At 43.4% G+C, this 13,200-nt stretch overlaps 1 protein-coding gene across 23 annotated transcripts in view; it reads right to left on the bottom strand.

Annotated features, from left to right (window-relative positions):
* The window catches only part of tncb (tenascin Cb), a 366,196-nt gene that overhangs the window by 74,824 nt on the left and 278,172 nt on the right, over positions 1-13,200 (bottom strand). For all 23 annotated transcript variants that reach the window (XM_072565497.1, XM_072565496.1, XM_072565492.1 and 20 more), the window contains 2 exons: positions 12,067-12,220; positions 979-1,242 (listed from right to left, as the gene is read on the bottom strand). In XM_072565497.1, the coding sequence (XP_072421598.1) occupies positions 979-1,242; positions 12,067-12,220 (418 nt within the window). The remainder of the gene's footprint in view (positions 1-978; positions 1,243-12,066; positions 12,221-13,200) is intronic.

Raw genomic sequence — 13,200 nt, 5'->3', positions numbered from 1 at the left:
CCTAGGGCCCCACCATTAGCTGTGTAAATCCTGCCTTTGTTTGCCTTACCAAAATGCAATACCTTGCATTTATCTAAATTAAACTCCAGCTGCCACTCCTCAATCCATTAGCCCAAATGATCAAGGTCTCTTTACAATCTTAGGTAACCTTCATCACTGTGCACTATACCACAAAGTTACTGACTATACCTCCTAAATTCTCATCTAAATCATTTAATAAATGACAAAGAATTGTGGACCCAGCACCGATCCCTGTGGACACAACTGGTCACAGGCCCTCAGTCCGAAAAACAACTCATCACTGCCATTCTCTGTCTCTTACCGTCAAGCTAATTTTGTATCCAGTTGGCAAGCTCTCCCTCAATCCTATGTGATCTAATTTTACTATCCAATCTACCTTGTGAAAGGCTTTACTAAAGTTCATGCGGAAAATGTTTACTGCCCTCATCTATCTTTTTGATTATGTCCTCAAAAAACTCAATCAAATTTGTGAGACAGAATTTCAAATGCACAAGGCCATGCTGACTATCCATTATCAGTCCTTGCCTCTCCAAATGTATGTAAATCCCATCTCCCAGAATCTCCTCCAACAACTTACCCGCCACTGACATCAGATTCACCTGTCCATAGTTCCCAGGCTTCTCCTTACAGCCTTTCTTAACTAAGCCCATGATTAAAAGAAAAAAAATCTGTGGATGACATCTAGAGAGGAATGGCGACTTGGCGCGAATGAGACGCACACACAGAGATGCATGTGCAGAGTGATGAGGTCAGGAGTTAGAATAACAACAGCTCAGTAAGGATTGTGCAACAGAATGGCAGGGAACAGTCTGAAATAGGTGTTCTCTATAAGGGACAGAGAGAGGAAGGAAATGGGGTGAAGTGAGTGATGGAGATAGGACTGCCAGATAGAGGAGAAAAGATTGGCTGGAGACTAGTTTTTATAAATGATTTCAAAAATTTAAAAGTATTGTTTACCTGTGGTGAATGTATTGACAGCCGGAACACTTCTCATGTTCCCTCGTTTAGAAACCAGAGAAACTTCATATTCAGTATCTGGGTGAAGCTCAGCTATGGAATAGGCTGTCTCTGTGTCAGGAAGTTCAATAGTTGTCATCTCACTGTTTGGAATCCCATAGGACAGGCTAATTCCTTCAATTTGGGCAGCTGGCTTGAACCAGGTAATGTGAGCAGTGGAGTCTGTGACTTTGTTCACTTCTACATGGCTTGGTGCATCAATCACTGTGGGATTAAGGTGTAAACTGTATCATTCATCTCTTTAACACAATGCAATCCTCAGTACATTTCTGAATGAGTTAACCAAATCATCAAGATAATAAATCACCTGCTGAAATTTGTCTTTCATTTCTCATTGAAATCTAAATTTAACATTGCTGTTCCCATTTGATGGGTTGACACATGTTGCAATGACACCATTGAACATTGAGAATGCTCTTTATCATGTTGTTTGGCACTATCGTTGTGCTAAAAGGGACAGACTTCAAACACATCCAGCATTTCAAGACTGGACCCATCAACAGCAGCAGAACCATACTCCAACACAATCTGCAACCTCATGGCCTGGAATTCACCCATTCAACCATTATCATGAAGCCAGTGGATCAACGCTGGTTCAATGGAGAGTACAGAAGGGCATGCCAGGGGCAAACAAAAATAAATTAGGCTACTCTGGTGAAGCTATCAAACAGGACTGCCTGTATGCCAAACAGCATAAGCAGCAAAGTGATACACAGAGCTATGTAATCGCACAACCAACAGATCAGATCTAAGCTTTGCAGTCCTGCCACATCCAGTCAGGAATGGTGGTGAACAATTAAACTACTCCCTGGAGCAGAAGGCTCTATAAATCATATCGTCATCTTCAATGATGGAAGAGCTCAACAATTCATGCAAAACACAAGGCTGAAGCATTCACAATAATCTTCAGCCAGAAATGTTGAGTGGATGATCCATCTTGGCCTCCTCCAACAGTACCCTGGGCGGCACGGTGGCACAGTGGTTAGCACTGCTGCCTCACAGCGCTGGAGACCCGGGTTCAATTCCCACCTCAGGCGACTGACTGTTTCCTCCCACAGTCCAAAGATGTGCAGGTCAGGTGAATTGGCCATGCTAAATTGCCCGTAGTGTTAGGTAAGGGGTCGATGTAGGGGTATGGGTGGGTACGCTTCGGCGGGGCGGTGTGGACTTGTTGGGCCGAAGGGCCTGTTTCCACACTGTAAGTAATCTAATCTAATCTACCCAGCACCACAGATAATAGTCTTCAGCCAATTTGATTCACTCTACATGATATCAAGAAATGGTTGAAGACACTGGATATTGCAAGGCCATGGGCCCTTACAAAATTCTGGCAATATTACTGAAGACTTGTGCTCTATAAATTTCTGCTCCCGTAGCCAAGCTCTTCCAGTACATTTGCAAGACTAGCATCTACATGCCAATGTGGAAAATTGCCAAAGTATGTTCTGCACACAAAAAGCAGGACAAATCAAACCCAGCCAATTACTGAACAATCAGTCTGATAGCTGTTCTATTTTATCATAATTTCATTTGCAAAGTAAACTGTATTGTTAAAACCAAATCTTCAGTCATGTGTACTTGTGTTTCAGTGAAAAACAGCTTTGTTAAATAAAATCAATCAAATATTATCTGTCAAACCTGGGATCTGACCTGTCCTTTAATAACATTAGCTGGGGTCATGTCAGCATAAAATAATGAGCAAATGTATTTCATCTGAACGTATTAAGCTAAAAGGGTGGCAAAGTGGCTCAGTGGTTAGCACTGCCACCTCACAGTGCCAGGGACCCAGGTCTGAGTCTAGCCTTGGGTAACTGTGTGGAGTTTGCACATTCTTCCAGTATCTGCGTGCATTTGCTTCAGGTGCTCCTGTTTCATCGCAAAATCCAAAGAGGTACAGATTAGGTGTATTAATCGAGCTAAATTGTCCATAATATCCAGGGATGTGCAGGCCAGGTGGGTTAGCCATGAGAAATTTGGGGTTATGGTGGTAGAGTGAGGGTGAGGGAGCTGGTTCTGGGTGGGATGCTCTTCAAATCATTGGTGCAGACCCAATAGGCTGAATGATCTCTTTTTGCACTATCGGGATTCAAAGCAAGAAGAAATTGTAGTTTCTATTTATTTATGGGTTGGCTTTAACCCTTACCTAGTAGAAGCTACCACTTTTCAAATTTCTATAAGTAGCTGTCATAACTAATTGTTAATAATATTTAATCAGCCTCCAGACAGTGAGCAATCAGGAATGTTGAATCATATTCAATTAAGTAGTGAATTGTTGTTCAAACCTTAAAAATGCAGAATTTTCACACTTTCCCTTTCTGTCTCTTTTCTCTCTCTTAATTTAAACTTTCTTCTCCTCTCCTTATTTCTCTTTTGCATTTGATTTGAAATTGAATTCATACACTCTAATTCATTTCCCTTATCAGTGTATTTATTTCAGTCTTTTAATCTTATTTGTAAAGAAGCTATTACGTTAATCCTGCCCTTCACCCAGATGCCTCGTTGCTGCCGCTGTTGTCAGGATGCATTTCTAACAAGTTGGGGCACAAAATATTTTTCTGCTAATATGTGCATGATTATATCTAATTAATGGCATATAGGTGGGAGTTTTTCCACTCCAATAAATTTTGGTCAAAAATGTCACAATGCCTTTTCGTATAGTTCCTAATTCTTCCCTCCATAAGTATCTTGCAAATAAAATTTCCAGTATCATACAAATAAGTGCCTGCCAAATCTTCTAAATTTCAAAGTATTTGTTGTCTGTTCCTGTGCCGGTGTATGTGCTTATGTACGTTAGTATTTATGTAAAGCCCAAAGCTATCTGCAGTTTATCATTATTGAATTTAATGAAAAGCTTGTCGCTTTTAAATTATGTTTTTGATATTTTGTACATCATAAACAACAAGACAATGACAGAAAGGGCAAAATACCTCTAAAGTTCTAGAGGGACTGCTTTAGGTTAATTTCCACTTGGCCAGCATCCCTATCCATAAAAGATGATTTCTGAGCTAAAACTTAGATGTTGAAAATCCTGAATGGATTTTAACTTCCATTGCCAGATGTACATTGCTAACTTCTTACCAAATCATTTCAGTTTACTGTATAATTATGAAGAGGAAGGCCATTCAATCCAGGTTAATTCATCTATTTAGAGAGAAGCTAGAGTAATCCCTTTGCAAGATTCAATCGTGTCTCGAATCATTTCTCGGTTTTAGTCCTCACTCATTCACTTTGGAAAGCTCCTCCACAAATTGATCACTTTGCATGAAGTAGAATTTCCAGAGTTCTCTGTTTACCTTTTCCTATGATACCCCTTCCCATTCCTTTATATTCATACAAGTGAAAGGTAGATTCCTTGCTCATAATTCTCTGACCTACCCTTCTAAGATCACTTCCTAGTACCTCGTCCTTTACAGATGAGGCTCCGTCTTGCCAGACTGACTTCAATCTCTTTGAGAATATGAGAAACAGCATACATTTGACAAAGAAAGATACAAGATTATTTGCCTGATTTTTTTCCAATATAATGAAGAACTGTGGATGCTGCACATCTGAAACAAGAGCAACAATTGCTGGAGAAACTCAGGAGGGCTGGCAAAATCTGTGGAGAGAAAGCAGAGTTAACGTTTCTGAACAAGGGCCACGAGAGTCAAAATGTTAACTCTGTTTAGTCTCCATAGATGCTGCCAGACCTGATGCGTTTCTCCAGCATTTTCTGTTTTTTTGTTTTTGCCTTTTTGATGTTATACGTTTACTAAAAGCCACGGCTCCTTCTTGTGTGAAGAATTGCCAAGTGTAATTTAAGCCAGCAATTTCCTTTCAAATACAGCTGTTTGCATTCTTAAAGGTGTTGCATGATTTATAGTAATATTTTGAAATCAATTGAGGTTAGAACATCACAATGATGTGTAAAAGAAACCTGCATCATATGTAGAATAAACGTAAACTTACAATTCTCAGTAATTATGACGATCAAATCTTGTGTTGAATGTATGGAAATGAGTGGCAGCAGTGTTTTACAGCTGCTGCAAAGTTAGATATACCTTGAATCTATTATATTAAAGCAAAATATCTGGTAAGATGCACTTGAGATAATTTCCACTGTAAAGCCTCTATAACATTTTGCTGAATATTATGTGGCCAGGCCAGGTACAATCCCTGAGTGCAGAACAAGACCAGACATATACTCTACAGATATTTGAACACTCCAACATTCTTCCACATCAACACTTCATTACAACTGACAGGTAGGCATTAGCTCATTCTTTCCTAATTAAATCTATCGGTCTGGCAATTTCACTATCCAATACTGGGAAGATTCATCTGGTGGGGTTGTGCGTATGTGTGTGATTTATGATCTTGTAAAATGATCTTGTTCCAAAAGGTCCTGTGAAAACAGCCACGTTGAGAAAAAGTTCCACTTTAAGTAGAATTTACCCTAAAATATTGTTACATTCCCAGAACGGAATTAAAAGTTAATGATTGGACAATTCCCATACCTCTCTGTCAGCTGTGCCAGTTGTTCAATTTACACAGCAAATAAAATAAATAACATTAACAGATTACTTGAATTATCAGAAGCTTCTATTCCTGCTGGGAGAGTTTTATGAGGCATGAAATTATTAATTTATAACGATGAAATGGGTGCTTGCTGTTCCATTTATAGAACATTACTACATGGCTCAAACTTTCATTTATGGCCAGATGTGCTAACATTTGGTCTCCAGGGTCTTGTTTGGATAGCATAGATGTAACGATGGAGAAAGTGTCAGAATTCACCATCGTCAAGTGGCAACAGTTGCTGGAGCTGGATTTACACTGCCCGGATTGGGTTATGTTGGAGATTGCTGCTGAAAGAAATGGAGCTGATACTACAGATAATGATATACAGCCTGCATCTCAGCCTCTGCTAATTTTCACACAAAAAATAGCTGTGGCAAGGCAAGAAAGAAATTTTAATTACGATCAATAAGCATCACTTCAAGACCTTGCCTTCCCCCCTCATATTTGGAAACATTTGCAGATAGAGTACTTTTTGGGATCTGCATAAAGCTACACAGGGTCTACATCATTTGGAATGGAATCAATAGCATGGAAAAACATTTGTTTCATTGATAAAAATTAAAGTTTTGAAAAAAATCTATTCCATACCAATGACGTTTGAATAGGACGAACATTTCCCTCATCACTGACTCTCCATCCGTCCTGTTTAATTTGAAGAGTCAGATGTTTCCATTTTGTGTGTTGAACCCTGCTCATGTAACAGTTTCTCATGGCCCAATTACCGCAGAGTCCTGCCTCCAACTAAACAACCCTTTCCACCCCAAACTAATTCCTCGATACATTTTTGTTAAGTCATAATCTTTCTCATGGTAAAATCACCTTCAATCTCCAATTCAATCAAGAATCTGTTCTAGGGACTTGTGGCACTGAGCTGATGCCAAACACTTCCTTGCATGAAATGAAAAGTATATCCTTTTCCAATGCATTATGAAGTTTTACCTGGGTCTGGTGACCTGGTCATATCTTTTGTCCCTTGAGAGAAGCAATGCCTGGTCAATTCTCCAGGCCAGCAGTAGGGGCATGATGGTATGAATTTTCCCAGAAGTGAGTGATAACTGGTGATGGGTCAGTGTCAACCTTCACCCATAATGCACTTGAAAAGATTGTTCACAAAGGAGCTCCTGACACACACTGCTGTGGAAGCAATGTGCCAGGATGAGCCCACTTCATCACTTTGCAGAGTAACTCATTGAAATGATTCTGATGATGGGTGAGGAGCAAAAACCAATTCAGAAAGGTACCATGAAAATCACAAGTTAAGTTGAAACAGGGGCCAATTAAGTGGAGGAAATTGAGGAGTGAAGGGGGTTTGTGTGGGTTGAGATCTATATATAGAAAATGGAGGGAGAGGATAAGAGAGCTTTAATGTAGCCTTTACATTTCTTCTATGGTTGCAATAGCATTCCTGGTTTCAATTCACTTGAAAACAAATGGAGTATCAGATGTTGCCTCCCAGATTTATGATATTCCAGTTTAAATGGCTCACAAGTGCATTACATAAAGCAGCATCTCAGCTGATGGTCACAACTCAATGTAAGGCTTGGTTTCGTGGGTTATATTAACAGGACCAATAGATTGCAACTGAGTGATCAAAATCCTTTTTCTTTAATGACATTAGGTTTTAAAAAAGATATGTTGGAGAGAACATTTAAAAAATGGTTCAAAATAGCTTGAAGTAAAATGACTTGTATATGGATTTTAGTCGTTGGGATTCTCTGCTCCAGGGAGTGTAGCTGCTTCGTTCATTGAGTTTCCCCAAGCTGGAAACTGATGGACTTTTGGTCAATAAGGGAACAAAGGAGATGGGAGTTATAACAAGGTTAGCAAGATGGATCTCATTGAATATGAGTTCCTTGATTGGGATCCTTAAACTGGCCCTGGCTGACAGATAAAAGAGAGATTCTGACACTCTGGGTGCTGACTCTGATGAGGCTGTGCCAGAGTCAAGGACTTTCCATGTTTAAGTAATTTGGTGACGGGCTACTGGCCTCTGTGGAGTTGTTTCAGTGGCAATGAATGTAGGATTAATGACATAACCATGCAAAAATGCCTATTAGTTGAAGCCCAATTGGACTTCAAACAGGCATTATAACTAGCTTTAATCATTGGAAAATGCAACAAGTTGAACAGATGAGTTGCAGGGTATTCTGATGGAAGTGGACAAATTGCCAGTCCGACTGAACTGGGGGACACCACTTGGGTGAAGGCATTACATAACCTAACTCAGGCAAAGAGTACAACTGAACAGAGGAACTCTCAGTAAGCCCACAGCAAAACTCCAAAACAAAGCCAAATCTTGGTCAATTGGTAAAAATGTTCTTCAGGATCCAGGCTGGCAAGCCATTGTAGCTATTGCCGGGATGTGGATTTGAGACAGTAAAAGAGTCCGACCATTCCTAAACTGACGAAGAAAACTAATAGGCTGGTATCCAGGAGAGTGAGTATCCTGGAAAGTCCACCTGCATGTGGGTTGGAACAGTTAAATTGCTTAGCAACATCCAATGGTCATCTGGAGGTTGATACAGGCATGGCTGTTTCAGTGATCACAAGTGCAGGCTTTTACAAAGATCGGTCAGAACTCCAATCCTTAAGTTTGCGCAAGACCTCGGCTAGGCTGAGAATCTATACCAGGGAACCTTTACAGATTAAGGGTACAACTTTGGTTCTGGGCTCATATGAAAATCAATTGGTTAAGTTACCAGTGACTGTAGTAAAAGGCTTGGGCCCAAGTTTGATGGGCTGAACTTGGTTGAGAGAGATTTAACTTGATTGGCTCATTATTTTTCAATTAGAAAATGGCTGCCTGATGGAATGGGCAGGATGGAATGGTGTCAGGAATGCCGTGCCAGCACACAATTCCATGAAGTGAGAGAGACAGTTTACTTCAGGAGACGGATTTTGGTGTAAGGACCACAGGAAAGGCCCAGCATAGGCAAGGGGTTGACTTGAGGTCAGGTCCAGTGATGCATAAAGTTCAGGTGGGTGCGACCATCCTGAAAAAGCACATATATAAAAGCTGCAAACTCACAAATGAAATTGTGACTTTCTGGATGCTGACACTAACAAGGCTGTGCCACAGTCTAGATTAGAGTGGTGATGGAAAAGGACGGCCAGTCAGGCAGCATCCGAGGAGCAGAAATGTCGACGTTTTGGGCAAAAGCCCTTAATCAGGGCTTAAGGCAAGGAGCCCCAAGGGTGGAGAGATAAATCGGAGGAGGGTGGGGCTGGTGAGAAGGTAGCAAAGAGTACAGTAGGTGAATGGGGGTGGGGATGGAGGTGATATGTCAGAGAGAAGGGTGGGGGAAGGTAGCAAAGAGTACAATAGGTGAATGGGGATGGGGATGGAGGTGATAGGTCAGAGAGGAGGGTGGAGCAGATAGGTGGGAAGGAAGATAGGACCGGTCATAAGGATGGTGCTGAGCTGGAAAGTTGGAACTGGGGTAAGGTCGGGGGAGGGGAAATGAGGAAATTGGTGAAATTCACATTGATTCCCTGGGGTTGAAGTGTTCTGAGGCGGAAGATGAGGTGTTCTTCCTCCAGGCTTCGGGTGGTGAGGGAGCGGCGGTGGAGTAGGACCAGGACCTGCATGTCCTTGGCAAAGTGAGAGGAGGAGTTGAAATGTTGGGCCACAGGGCAGTGGGGTTGATTGGTGCAGGTGTCCTGGAGATGTTCCCTAAAGCGCTCTGCGAGAAGGTATCCAATCTCCCCAATGTAGAAGAGACCGCATCAGGAGCAACGGATACAATAAATGATATTGGTGGATGTGCAGGTGAAATTTTGATGGATGTGGAAGGCTCCTTTGGGGCCTTGGATGGAGGTGAAGGAGGAGGTGGGGGCGCAGGTTTTGCAATTCTGGCGGTGGCAGGGGAAGGTGCCAGGACGGGAGGATGGTTTATTGGGGGGCGTGGACCTGACCAGGTAGTCACAGAGGGAATGGTCTTTGCAGAAAGTGGAAAGGGGTGAGGAGGGAAATATTTCCCTGGTGGTGGGGTCCGTTTGGAGGTGGCAGAAATGTTGGCGGATGATGCGGTTTATGCGAAGGTTGGTCATGGTGGCTCTGTGGTTAGTATTGCTGCCTCACAGTGTCAGGGGCACAGATTCAATTCCAACCTCGGTCAGTGTGGAGTTTGCACATTCTCTCTGTGTCTGTGTGGGTTTCCACCAGGTGCTCCAATTTCCCTCCATGGTCCAAGGATGTGCAGATTAGGGGGATTGGCCATGGGAAATGCAATGGTACAGGTATGGAGTGGGTCAGGGTGGGATACTCTACAATGTCTCAGCATGCTCCTGCCCCACTGAACACGATACAGTCCTACCCCCCCAGTCCAGGAACTCCCCACTTACGTTCAAGACATCACCCACACCCTCCACCTCCTCCAAGACTTCCGTTTCCCCGGCCCCCAATGCCTCATCTTCACCATGGACATCCAATCCCTCTACACCTCCATCCGCCATGACCAGGGCCTCCAAGCCCTCCATTTCTTCTTCTCCCGATGTTCCCAACAGTACCCTTCCACTGACACTCTCATTCGTTTGGATAAACTGCTCCTCACCCTTAACAATTTCTCCTTCGAGTCCTCCCTCCAGACCAAAGGGGTAGCCATGCGCACCCATATAGGCCCTAGCTATGCCTGTCTCTATGTCGGCTACGTAGAACAGTCCATCTTCCATAGTTACACTGGCACCACTCCCCACCTCTTCCTCTGCTATATTGATGACTGCATCAGTGCCACCTCATGCTCCCACGAGGAGGTTAAGCAGTTCACCAACTTCACCAACACATTCCACTCCAACCTTAAATTCACCTGGACCATCTCTGACACCTCCCTCCCCTTCCTGGACCTCTCCATCTCCATCAATGATGACCGACTTGACACTGACATTTTTTACAAACCCACAAACTCCCAAAGCTACCTGGATTACACCTCTTCCCACCGTACCTCCTGCAAAAATGCCATCCCATATTCCTAATTCCTCTGCCTCCACCGTATCTGGTCCCAGGAGGACTAGTTCCAACACAGAACACACCAGATGGCCTCCTTCTTTAAAGACCGCAATTTCCCTTCCCACGTGGTTGAAGATGCCCTCCATTGCATCTCATCCACATCCCGCACCTCCGCCCTCAAACCCCACCCCTCCAACCATAACAAGCGCAGAACCCCCCTGGTCCTCACCTTCCACCCGACCAACCTTCGCAAAAACCTTCGCCGGCATTTCTGCCACCTCCAAAAGGACCCCACCACCAGGGATATATTTCCCTCCCCACCCCTTTCTGCTGTCCACAAAGACCATTCCCTCTGTGACTACCTGGTTAGGTCCACACCCCCCAACAAACCACCCTCCCGTCCTGGCACCTTCCCCTGCCACCGCAGGAATTGCAAAACCTGCACCCCCACCTCCTTCCTCACCTCCATCCAAGGCCACAAAGGAGCGTTCCACATCCATCAAAATTTCACCTGCACATCCACCAATATCATTTATTATATCCGCTGCTCCCGATGTGGTCTCCTCTACATTGGGGAGACTGGACACCTTCTCGCAGAGCACTTTAGGGAACATCTCTGGGACACCCGCACCAATAAATCCCACCGCCCTGTGGCCCAACATTTCAACTCCTCCTCTCACTCTGCCAAGGACATGCAGGTCCTGGTCCTTCTCTACCGCCGCTCCCTCACCACCCGACGCCTGGAAGAAGAACGCCTCATCTTCTGCCTCAGAACACTTCAACCCCAGGGCATCAATCATGGATTTCACCAGTTTCCTTATTTCCCCTTCCCCCACCTTACCCCAGTTCCAACCTTCCAGCTCAGCACCATCGTCATGACTGGTCCTACCTGCCAATCTTCCTTCCCACCTATCTGCTCCACCCTCCTCTCTGACCTATCACATTCATCCCCACCCCCATCCACCCATTGTACTCTTTGCTACCTTCTCCCCAGCCCCATCCCCTCCCATTTATCTCTCTCTGCCTTTAGTCCTAATGAAGGTCTTTTGCCCGAAATGTCGATTTTCCCGCTCCTCGGATGCTGCCTGACCAGCCTTGCTTTTCCAGCAGAACTCCAATCTAGACTCTGATTTCCAGCATCTGCAGTCCTCACTTTTGCCCTTTGCCAAGGCTGTGCCACAGTCAAAGACATCCCACATGTAAGTTAAGGGTGACTTGGTGACAGGATGCTGGCCTCTGTTTAGTTATTTCAGGGCACAAAACTGAAACTGTGGTAGAAGATTAGGCACCTCATAATTGGCTGGCAGATCAAAGAGCATTGGAGCTCTAATTCTGTTCTCATTTCTTTAACGTGATATCATGAATCAAGAAAAGGATCTTTCTAGAAATAAAGCAGTTCAAGTCCTCATTAATCAGCTCAGCATTTAATAGAAAGTCATTCTTGAGTTGACTCAGATTGATGGCTATACAATCAAGAAGCTAGTCAAGCAGAGTTGAAAAGTAATACATTTAAATTTACTCACTTGTTGTCAGTCTTTGTTTAGCTGCTGGGCCACGGGTATTATTTTTCACAACATGAAGGCTAACCTCATACTCCTCTCCTGGAGCCAGACCAGTCTGTACAAATGATACCTGAGGCTGTTTCAGGCTGGTGGAAATTTCTCCATTTTCTTCTTTCTGCAGGTAAAACAATATTTCAGGTTTACACAGGGAAACATAAAGGTGATCTGTGAGTGACCCATGGCGTTTACACATTATTTCCCCTAGGCATGGGGAAGTCAGAGAATCCTTACAGTGTGGAAACAGGCTATTTGGCACAACAAGTCCACACCAACCCTCCGAAGAGTATCTCACCCAGACCCATTCCCTATTACTCCTCATTTCCCCTGACTAATCCACCTAACTTGCACATCTTTGGTCAGTGGGAGGAAACTGGAGCACCTGGAGGAGACCCATACAGACATGGGGAGAATGTATGAATTTATCAACGGCTTTTTGTAATGCTATCCATTGCAATAAAATAAACCAAGTGTGTTTGGATAGATGAGTGGGCAAGTTTGTGGCTGATTTACCATACTTACTTTAAAGTTGGGTTTGTGTTTAGAAAAGGATTTGTTACCTAGTCCAGATTAGAATATAGGCAGATTTAAGAATGTCAAATTGTAATTTATATCACTACTAATCACTGAAATAAAAGCACATTTCTGTGCTTTCTGAAGATCTACTGGAAAACCTAAGCAGCATCTGTGAAGAGAAAAACAGAATTTGATCTGATTCCTCTTTGTAACAGTTTTGCTGAGCTCATTGAGATTTTACAAGATGTTCTGACAAAGGGTCACTGGGCTTAAAACATTATTTTGGTTTTCTCACAACAGACCTGTTGAATTTCTCCAGCTCCATCTGGTTTTGTTTTACAACATATTCTCCTTTAGATTAGATTAAATTCCCTAGAGTGTGTAAACAGGCCCATCGGCCTAACCAGTCCACACCGACCCTCCGAAGAGTAACCCACCCAGAACCATTTCCTTCTGACTAATGCATCTAACTCTACAGGCAATTTAGCATGACCAATTCACCTGATCTGCACATCTTTGGACTGTGGGAGGAAACCGGAGCACCCGAAGGAAACCCACACAGACACCAGGAGAATGTGTAAA

The sequence above is a fragment of the Chiloscyllium punctatum genome, chromosome 49 (assembly GCF_047496795.1).
Source record: "Chiloscyllium punctatum isolate Juve2018m chromosome 49, sChiPun1.3, whole genome shotgun sequence".
NCBI lineage: Eukaryota > Metazoa > Chordata > Chondrichthyes > Orectolobiformes > Hemiscylliidae > Chiloscyllium > Chiloscyllium punctatum.
Note: the sequence above shows the minus strand (reverse complement) of the source record. Positions and strands in the feature narration are given on the sequence as shown.